Source organism: Telopea speciosissima, chromosome 2 (genome assembly GCF_018873765.1).
Source record: "Telopea speciosissima isolate NSW1024214 ecotype Mountain lineage chromosome 2, Tspe_v1, whole genome shotgun sequence".
Taxonomy (NCBI): Eukaryota; Viridiplantae; Streptophyta; class Magnoliopsida; order Proteales; family Proteaceae; genus Telopea; species Telopea speciosissima.
In genome coordinates, this window is record NC_057917.1 from 3,517,479 (window position 1) to 3,528,627 (window position 11,149).

Consider the following 11,149-nt stretch of genomic DNA (forward strand, 5'->3'; position numbering starts at 1 on the left):
ATGGGAATATGGGATGGTTAAACATAGAATTCATTAATGAAGAATAAATATTTGGAGGTACTGACTGTGTTACAACTTACAAAGCTTCTTAATTGGAAGGAATAGAAGCAGAGGCCTTGAGCAGAGAGGTGAAGAGCTGAAAGGGAGTGGAGAAGAAGGGGCTGTGGTCACTCTCCAGAGCAAACACCTGGGAAGGTGGCCACCTTTTAACCATTGCATCTTGCTGCTCGGGCTTGAGGACCCGGTCATGCAGCGTCTTTATGTATACCCTCTTCACTTGTTCCGCTTCGGCTCCCTCACTGAACCGTGCCTGCATTAACGCCAATAGTGGTCCTGGACGCAATAGCATTGATGCAAGGATTGAGTCCTGAAACCAAAATGCCAACCAAATACATTTCTTATTTATTTATTTTATTATTATTATTATTATTATTTGGTTTTTTTTTTTTTTGGGGGGGGGGGGGGAGGGGGTTCATACATATGATCCTATGTGAAATAAGGTCAATACTTCAGTCGTCGGATAAGCATACAAGAATTGAGTATTCCTAGACGACAGCTGACGGGTTGACACTGTTATTAAACCTCACATTTTTTTTTGGGGGGGGGGGGGGGGGGGTGGTGGGGGGTGTAGTTGGTTATAGAAGTATTTTACCCAAACACCAAAAAGTACGGAAGGTGTGGACCTCAATCGACCACAAACTGTCTAAAACATTCTTTGAGGAGTCGGCTGGTCGAATTGGACCGAAATTTGCAGGATCCGATTCCTTACTTTGGCCAATTCTTGATTCAGAAATTCCGGACATTTCCAGGGTTCAGGCAATTCCCTGATTCTGCTTTTTTGAACTTGAGTGTCACAGAGGGCTAAAATACCTACCTCTAGAGGGCTCAAGCTGTACATGAGCTTGCGCTGAAATTCTTTCTTCACAAAGCAGCTGGTGGGAAGCTGGTCTGGTCCCAATCCAAACCCTAGTTCATCGGATAAATCTGGTGAACCCTGTATCATCACAGAAAACACCATCCAAAATAAGTTTAGCAAAACCTAATAATTCCGTTAATTCTTGATATACAGTCACCGGTTCGTAACAATTAATGGCCTGGCAAGGTTCAGGCGGGCTTTGAAGAGTAGCATATTAGTATTATATATCATTGATCTTATAACAGAAGCATAATATTGTATATGACTAATGTACTTAGTAAGTTGTGGGCTTTCGTATCCAGTGGCCCAATAAGGCCTAACTCATAAAGCCCAGAATGGAGAAAAACACGACAACTAAAAGTCAGTAGTGAGAAGAGTGAGCCCTTGCTTAGTCTTGACATTGGGTGGACATTGGGTGAATGAGTAGATTCACCAAGAACAAGGAGTAGAAGCAGCTCAAAAGTCAAGATGTTTGAATAGAAGGCGAAGTCTAACATTGGTTTGCAGTTGGCAAGACTTTGAATCCAGCGAGGGATTAGGAAATTAACCTTTCCCACCCTCTTTTGCTCTGCGTGCCTGCGTGAGTACGTGCCAGTGAGGAGCCAGTGGAGCTAAGTTTAAAAGGTTCAACAGGGGATAAACATGTACATCTGGGCCTATGGTTTTAGTTAGCGGATTAGATCGGTCATGGCCGATTCTAAGACCTTTTGGTGATGGATTATTGGTGTAGGTGGTTGGAGTTGATAAAAAAATAAAATCAATTGGCTTGAAAGATGATCCCAATCCAATGGCTCCAAGTTGGCGATGGAAATGATGGCAATCTAGATTTCATATGGCGGGTACTGGTAATACGCGGATGAGGTGGAGAGTCCTCTGAAGTGTCATAGTGCAGAAGCATACTGTATAAGGGGGTAGAATTGTCTTTGCATATGGGGAGGAGCCTTCCATACGAGAGCATCACACCGGGCTCCTCTGTCTCAAATTTGGGCTGTCACTGTGATATCCTTGGCTTTGATACCACTTGTCAGGGATTTGAGCAGAACTCATCTTCAAAAGCAAGCTATTAACGAGAGCGTGCCGGTGCCAAAGTACACCTATAAACCCCTTACATATATTCTCCCATTGAGTACACCTATACACTCCTTACATATATTCTCCCATTGATATCGGATGTAGGAATATTTTTTTCCGTCTTTCAGCGTGGAACCCCAACACAACAGTACTCGATGGTCACATCAACAGTAAAAGCGTAAGGAATGAGAGGTACGCTACCTCCTGGATATCGAGGTCGGTGGAGAAACCGGAACGCAACATGGTGGCACCCACGTAGATGGCGACATGAATCTTCTTCCCAAGCTTATGAATGGCGTCCGTCACGCTCAACCCGCCAGCACTGTGCCCAACCAATATCACCTGATCGATACATCCATTAATTACCCATATGATTTAAATCTTAATTACTAAGTGCGTATTTGAAGGTTTTAATTCATTGCAAGAAGCATCCATCATATGTTTGATCATCATCTTCATCAATTTTATATTCTCTGCAACTACTGCAAGTAAAACTGTAGATTAAATCACATAATATGTTGACATAAATCTAAAAATAGTTAAGGAGTACTAAGAATTAAGATGGATGGCGCTTATTGATGATCAGATCAGATCAATTCAAGAAATAATATATATATATATATATATATATACGAATTAACAGAACTGAGAAGAAGATGATAATTAATTTGGTGAAATGGAAATTTATTATATATATATTTTACTTGATCATGGGGAGGCAAAGCAGAGAGGAAGTCGATGAGAGGTTGGTTGTAATCATCGAAGGTGAGAACGGAGGAGGCTTCGGATGGGTGGATTCCGGCGGCCTTGAGGTCAAGACAAGAGACTTTGTAGCCGGAGCTCTCCAAGAGGCACCTGATCTTGTACCAGCACCATCCCCCGTGCCATATTCCATGCACCATCACAAAGTGCGGCGATGCCGGAGACGACTCTCTTTCTCCTCCTCCTCCTGCTGCTGCTTCTCCTTCGTTATTGTTGGCCACCTCCCCCATGGAATTACTCACTTAGTCACTTCCCTTCCTTTCAATTCCTCCTTAACCAACTCAATTCAGACGCCTACACTATAAGTAGCGTACGTCTCTCTCTCTCAAGTTTGAATCAGGTCTGAACTTCAAGATCTCTCTGTCTCTCCTTCTGGTTCTGGCTTCTGGCTTCTACTTAACACCTCCTCTCAGGTTTCAATAATTAGGTGTGAACATGGTTTGAACCTCTCTCTCTCTCTCCTGGTTGTGGGTCTTCGATCGCTTCTATACTTAGCACCTCCTCCCAAGTGTCAGTCGTTAGCTTTGAATAAAGTTTGAACTTCAATCTTTCTAGCTCTCTCTGCCCCTTCTGGGTATGGGTCCTGAGTCCTGAGTCCTGAGTCCTGAGTCCTCAGTCCTGACTTATACTCAACACCTCCTCCCAAGTGTCAAGTGTGAGCTGTGAATTATAACGTCATTCTTAATTTTCAGCTTTCCACTTCATTTGAATTCGTATAGTCTGAAGTCTAAACACATTTAGGAGCAGCACATCCGGATCCTCTACTTCCGCCTGCTCCTATTTTCGTGTGCACCCTATACACAATAAGGCGCGTAAAGATCGTCTTACGCGCGTTCCATTGTGTATAAGGCACACCCAGAAGTAGGGGCAGGCGGAATTAGAAGATGTCAATTTGCATATATATATATATATATATATATATATAGAGAGAGAGAGAGAGAGAGAGGGCCTTGCTTGTAAATTTCGTTTTTGATTGTCATAATATCAAGTGGAACTGGAATAATTGGCCTTGCGAGAGGATGTACTTGGAAATTGGTATTTTGAGTCTTTGACCTCCATTACATTTGCAATACAAAATTATGCCCAACGTATTTTACTACTCTTAGATAAGCTATAGAATTGTCCATTTTGTAGTGTTGAGTTTGGTATGTATTCTTAGAATGAATTCTCGATTAATAAGGTATTTCACCAAATACAGCCGCCTTGGTCTTCCATCCATGATCTTTTTAGTCATCTGAATCCACTATTTATTTTAAGTATGTTTGCCATCTCATCTTTTCAATCTCAACATTTTGTTACCGCGACACATCATTTTTTATAGATCTCAACTCTAAATATGGTGGTTAAAGAAAATGAACTATACATCTATACTATAGAAGCTTCTAAAATTAGGGTAAATTATACGTCACCCCCTGATTTTCAAAAGAAACTCAGATCACTCCCTGAGTTTTTTCAAAAGGCAAGGGATGATCTGAGTTTCATTTGAAAATCAAGGGTGATGTGTAATTTACCCTTAAAATTGAATAATAGAATTTTTGAAATTGTATTATTATAGAATGCATACCAAACATACCATAAATATTTCTGTCAGGTTTACTTTGATTTTGTCACTGCGGAATATTTGGGGGTCCACTATAGTACAATTCTTCATTTTTTGTTTGATTCTTGATTTAGGTAATAATTTACCTATAGCTGAGGCGCTGAGCTGGTCTGTGAAGGTGGGGAAGCTAGTCTTCTTTACCATCCTAAGTCCCAACATTAGTAGGTTGGTATCTGACAACAATTTCCAAGTGGCCGGCCCTTTCCTCTCAGGGATATAGGAATCTTTATCAGTTACTATCCGGTCTCGGCTGATATGGAGCCGATGCTGAGCCCGATCGCTCCATATTGGATTAGATGGATTTCACCTTCTTCCAGCCGATCAGAGTTTTTCTGTTGTTGTCGATATCTGTTAATAAATTTTTTTGTATTTTTCATAAAAGGGTTTTTTTGTTTTTCGGTAAAAAATCTTTTTTTTTTTTACTATTTTATCCTTGACCAATATTGATCCACTAAGCTAAGAATCGGTATTGATAAGATATGAATCGATCCAATATCGATTACTAAAACAATGTTCCCTCTCCATCTCTTTGTCGTGAAACTAAAAAAAAAAAAAAAAAGAAACTCATGATGCCAAAGTGAAGATTTCGTTCTATATCCCCACGTAATAAATTGTGGGGAGAAAGAACACCATCCAGTGGTGTGCTGTGATGTGTACTTGTGTCAGGCATAGTAGGGTGCAAAATGATCAATACACCCCTGCCTTTCCATGGGGCTGAGACGATAATTTCACGTTTAAAGAAGGGTTTGCTGCCCAGTCATATGACACTTGCACCAGCACGGGGGCAATGAGGGGGCGCTTGGTGTGCAGGAGCATCCACAAGGAAGGGTGTAACGATCATTTCACCCCCTTGTACGGGGGCATAGGAGAACATGACCAGATAACGTTCTTTTTTCCTATTATTATTATTATTATTTCTTTTATATCCATTTTTTACCAACCAAACGAAAAGTGAGCAAGTACCCTTTCCTGATTAAGGCACCTTATTGCATATTATTTCGTTTTGTGTCACCATCACTGACTCAAGATATGATCTGCAAGTAACCTATAAGATAAGGATGAAGGAATATTCCTTAGGCTATTAGGTGGAACCCCCTATATGAGGAGGGGACAAGGGCATGATGGCCCCATCAAAGAGAACCCAATGGTTGTGGGTGTGGCTATGATTAATTTATGGTCTCTTCTTCATATGGGCTCCTAAATCCTAGGATTGTTTTGGCACCTCCTGTTGTTATATAAGGCATGGGATATGCAATATGGATTCCAATAAGATCCATGTTTTCTGCTCTTTGATTTGTTTAAATATGTGGATATGTCTGCGTAATGACACTAAAAGCACTTGGTCTATAATTTTTAAGTAATCTCATAGTACTAATCACATAGACTACAACTTGAGGATTTATATATATATATATATATATATATATATATATATATATATATATAGATTTTCTTAGTCATCCTTAAATGTGTCAAATAATTTGTAACTTTTTTAACTTTTCGATATAACATATTTTTTCGTTCAATATATAAGAGTAAAATCATGTCGTTTCATATGTAGTGTACTTAAGAAATGTGTAAGACAGTTGCAGTTCTTGATGCACCTACAGATGTCATTCAGATAGTCCCGATAGATATATATGCATGTACACAAGCATTTGATTTTTTTTTTTTGTGTATATCAGATAGTCCCAATAGATATCTATGCATGTCCATTGATGCGTGCATGTTTAATGTGAAATGCATGATTACACCCTATTCTTTTCCTTTTCAATTGAATGTAACAATTTGCACGCAATGCAAGAATGAGAATGTTCCCTTTTGGATCCGTCACAAATAAGTTAACATCTTTAAAAAATTATAATTATGATTGATGACTGGGGTGAATCACCCGGTAAACAAATCTATGTGATCAAGAAATTCTTTATATAGAAGATTAATCACCTTAATAAAAAAAGTTTAATTAAGATATGTCATTATAATTTAATAGTGTTTGTTTCATTTTCAATTATATGATCACATTGCTTAATTAGGTTGTTGGTGCATTGCTGATTTAATTAACAAGAGAAATTTATTTCAGGATTTGAAGGAATAGTTTTGCTTTAGAAAGTAGAGAATATATAATTCCTAAGAAGACATGGAAAGTGGTCTCCAAGGTCAAGCATCTTACATTAGGGAAGGCCGGAAGAGGGATTAAGGAAGAACTAAGAGAAGGATTAACCCAAAAGAAGATCAACTTTAGTGATTATTAGACGACAAAAGCCAACTAAACAAATTTGAATTATTAAAATATTAATGAAGCAACTATAGTCTATAAGGGTCACTTTAGGTACTTTCATAATGACCCTTAAACATTCAATATAATTCATGGAATAAAGGTCCAAGTAAGCATGACAATACATGTGTTATGTTTTTAGTGTTTCCATCCATTAATTCAAGGCATAATCCTCTTATATTGCTAATGATCCCTACTTGCTTAAATGATAAGTCTAATGCAAACACGTTTGATTTGGTTCATTGATAGTCTTGCTCGTGTATCAGCCGCTCTCCCTTTCTCTCTGGATTGTGGTTCATCTCTCACCTGATCTATGACCACCCTTGCTCGTGTAATTGAGGCCACAATATTTGATATTTCAGGATTTTAAACCCATGATATAGGGGGTGGATAGAGAAATGTGTGTGTGTGTGTGTGTGTGTGTGTGTTTTGACAGCAGAATAGAGAGGTGAGGAGGAGAGAGAGTGTTAGGAGGGGGGGGGAGACTAGAGAGAGACTTCTTAATCATAAAATACTTGCATAAATAGCTATATTAAATAACAATATGAGATCAACAAATAATGAGGTTGGAAGGAATCCGCTAGAATTATTTAAATAGAGTTCCCATAAAATGAACTCGAAGAAGATAGCGTAGAAATTAATATGATAAACATAAATAAAAAGTGTGTGTGCATGAGAGAGAGCTGGGGATCAAGCGTAACCTACGCTGCCAGCTCAGAGAGCTCAGAGATATTCTTTCATTTTTTTTTATCCTCCTATGAAGCCAATGCCCAGGGCAGACATAGAATTGAGTGAACTGTGGTCAATCCTATGAGGTTAGTAAAACTCTATTTCAAAAGTTTCGTATATAAATCCAAATGTTAATAGATACCGCAGACTTCCCTAGACTCGACGGGAGCCTCGTGCCCTGAGTATGTCCTTTTTTTAGTCTGTGATATAGGCTAATTATTTATTAGATAAATTTTTATGAGAAATGTTTTTGCATCACACTCAAATCTACTATCATAATTATCTGCCCATAATATGTTAGAGGCCCATGGAAGCGCAATGATGGTTATCAGTACAGGGAATCTTCCTTCATTGAGGATGAAGAAAAACTTGGACCAGTTTTCATTTACTTTCTCACACCTATTTTATGAGTTTTACACAGACATCCCATGTGGCTATGACCCAATAAAGCTTGCAAACCCCCCCCCCCCCCTTAAAATCTTCTATAAAATTAGAAACATTTGAAGAAGATAGCATTTGTTATATTTCCATATTACCTGTTCCACATGTGGAAAATGCTATTTGATGTCCATGGCATGGTTTGAGGTATCGGATCGGATAAGTATCGATCAAGACTGATCTAGATACTGATTCGATCCAGCTGTACGGATAGGGGTAAAAATATAAACAAATTACTTTTTCTATAAGAAAATATGGACAAAAGTGTCATATTTGCCCAAGGTTGGGCGATCCTGATCCAATCCGATTCAACTGATACCGAAATTACAAACCATGGTCCATGGTGAAGTGTGAACAGGTAGACTACAATCAAAACATGATTTGGGGTGTAAAATGATCCATTATTGGCCTCTTGTGTCAATTGTCATGTCCCAATAATAAACATTGCTTGCAAGTTGTAATGTAAGGCACTTCTTCTTATCCTATATAGATGGTCCGACCATAGAAAAAGTATAGTGTCCCAATTTCCCCTATAAAACAAAAGTTGTTGGTACTTTATTATAAATCATATGGTCTTTACTACTTTATATAAATCATATGGTGTTGGGTACTTTATGTCTGCCTCCTACATAACTGGAAACACCATTTCTCCTCCCTCCTTTTTTAAACTTTGTTTTGAGGTTTGGATTTAGATTAAGAGAAAAGATTATTTGAGCCAATCACACATGTTATACTAGCTTTCTATCTCTCATATGAAATAATCTCTTTGTTCCGCTGTGTATGACATTGTTTTGTCACATTTTGTTGGTGCGTTTTTTATGTTGCTTGCTCAAAGAACCCTTTTCCATAGATTAATAAGTGAAGGCATAATTTAAAATTTTGAGGAAATATGATGACACTTGATTAGGGGAGGTGGTCGATCAGGCCCTAGGTGGAGGTTGTACCCCTAGAGCAAAAGGCCCGGTGGGGCTTAGGATGACGTAGACTTGATATGCTCCTGATCTTGTTGTTGGGAGAGGGATAGAGGATTAAATTGTGCCCTTCTTGACAAAGCTTAAACTTCTAGGTAAGATGGTTGATCTTGCTTTGAATGATATCAAAGCCAAGCAAGGAAGTGGTTAGTCGTGTCTTGAGTGGGGTATGTACCCCGGTGTAGAGGCCCGGGTGGGTTGCAAAATAAAGAGCGGCTATGGTGAAGTGAACCATTGTAATAAAAAGGAGAGTGAGAGAGATTGTTTTGAATTACCATATGGATGATATAAGTGGGGAAAATTATCTCCTCGATCTAGTTCCCAATTCCTCTAATAGGGGGTGTGGTGGATCCCACCCGGGCAGAGTGGTTGGGTAGGGGTAGGGTGGTCATTTCAGTACCCCTTGTTAGAGGAACTGGGGAACTGGACCGGGTAGGGAACTGGAGGAGATAAAGTTCCACTTTCACCCGGACAGAGTGTTAGGGCAGGGGTAGGGTGGTCATTCCGGCCCCCCTTTCATAAGTGGGCCTTTGTGCTACCATCTTCCCTTTGGAAAAATCAATAAAGGAAAATTATGTATTTGGGGTAGGCCATATGAAACAAACATGAGACGAGGCCTTTGATGTTCTTTTGTCAATTGAGAAGAAGGCTGCAGACCCCAGTGAAGTAACATAAAGCAATGAAATTTGGTTCCTAGGAAACCGAGATAAATTGAGTAGCCAACAACAAACCCAAAAGTTGTTGGATCATTACAAAGTTTTTTTGGAAGATATGGAATACCCATTATACACTCCTCTAAGACATTAAAAGTAACTAATGGGCCAACCCAAACCCAAAGGGGGAGGAGGGTGGCCTGACATGAATTGTCACTTTCTTACCATGAGATTGTGGTGTTAGGTGAGTCCCAATGGCCCAAACTGATACTGATCTGATATCGATCCCAGATAAGATCGGTTCAGGATCATGGGATCCTTTTCTATCAGATAGGAAGGGCTGTTGCACAAAATGTACTTCTAAGTAATTGCCCTTCAAAAGCATCAGAGTCATGTGAGGAGGACGACCCTCAGTATATCAATTTGGGTTGGAATAGGGTGCCAACCGGTTGGTCTGATTGGGTCACCCCAATTCAATGCTTTACATCATGACCACCTGATTGTATAATCGGGTCTGAAGATATAACATGTTATAATTCGGTCAGTCGGTCGGTCGGTCACTTATTGGGCCATATTCGGGCTATTAGTAATCGGGCTAAATGGGCTTTCACCTCATATGCCTCTAAAATGATCTCCAAACGATATGACTAAGATCGGGCTCCAAAATAGGCTCATACACCTGAAAAACAAAAAAGGGTGTACCTAATGCATGAGGCTCCCACCATAGTGAAGCCTGGGGAGAATCATAAATCATAATGTATGTAGCCTTACCTTTGCTTCACATAAAGGCTATTTCTAGAGACTCGAACACAAGACCACTTAGTCACAATAGAGCAACTTAACAATTGCACCAAGGTCCACCTTAAAGAGGCTCATACACCTTATACATGTAAATGGGCTTCAAAGAGATTTAAAATGTATTAATTAGTTATTCTTACACCTCACTCATACACAAAGATCTAAACGGACTCATAATTTGTTCATATTTAAAGATCACTTATCGCCATCCCCCTATTCCCCCCCCCTTATTAAAAATGGATCAGGATCCTCTGCAGTACTGGTTGGGCGACGATGCATATCTGACGGCACAGCAAAGGCCAGGTGGCACACATGGCACACATGGCCTTTACTATGCCGTCGGATGTGCACTATCGCTCTCGCCGGTACTGCAGAGGATTTTAATACATTAAAAATCTCTCCAATTCCAAAAAGAAAAAAAAAAAAAAAGATCACTTTTCGCACACCCCAAGCACGGATCTAAACTGACTCATAATTTGTTTATATATAAAGAACACTTATCGCACACCCCAAGCACAAATCTTATCCTCTCCAGTTCCCTACGCGGCCCAATTCCTCAGTCCCCCTAACAAGGGGGGTACAATGACCATCCTACCCCTGCCCGGGTGGGATCCACCCCCCTTATTAGAGGGACTGGGAAACTAGGCCGGACAGGGAGCTGGAGGAGATAATTTCCACCCCCCAAGCACATGCCTAAGCCTAGGTATCATTTATGCTCCTTTCTAGTCGGGCTCAAGTCAATCAGTACTAGTCAGTTATGTAATACTGGTGAGGTGTTCCGTCAGTCTGCAGCCCTGCATCGAGAATGATTGAATAATAATTGATCCATTTTCTAACTCGACACATTTAACTAACATGTTAGATATCGATCTTGATTTTCTTGAGGTGCCTTGTTGAACTAATCAATGCGGACGAGTAAGTTGCATGGGTTTTAAT

At 39.8% G+C, this 11,149-nt stretch overlaps 1 protein-coding gene across 1 annotated transcript; it reads right to left on the reverse strand.

Moving 5' to 3' along the window:
• Positions 1–14: 14 nt before the first annotated feature.
• Positions 15–2,980, reverse strand: LOC122651660 (methylesterase 17-like). Its single transcript, XM_043845141.1, has 4 exons — positions 2,692–2,980; positions 2,189–2,329; positions 875–994; positions 15–367 (listed from the first exon to the last, which is right to left on the reverse strand). Exons 1-4 carry the CDS (start codon positions 2,977–2,979, stop codon positions 89–91), a joined length of 828 nt encoding a protein of 275 aa, XP_043701076.1. The 5' UTR covers position 2,980; the 3' UTR covers positions 15–88.
• Positions 2,981–11,149: the final 8,169 nt, after the last annotated feature.

Excerpts from the sequence above, each read along its gene's own strand:
- LOC122651660 (XM_043845141.1), bottom strand. The coding sequence starts at position 2,979 with ATGGGGGAGGTGGCCAACAATAACGAAGGAGAAGCAGCAGCAGGAGGA. Across the intron at positions 2,330-2,691 it reads CTTTGCCTCCCCATGATCAA|GTGATATTGGTTGGGCACAG; the intron begins GTAAAATATATA and ends TGTATCGATCAG. Across the intron at positions 995-2,188 it reads CCGACCTCGATATCCAGGAG|GGTTCACCAGATTTATCCGA; the intron begins GTAGCGTACCTC and ends GTGATGATACAG.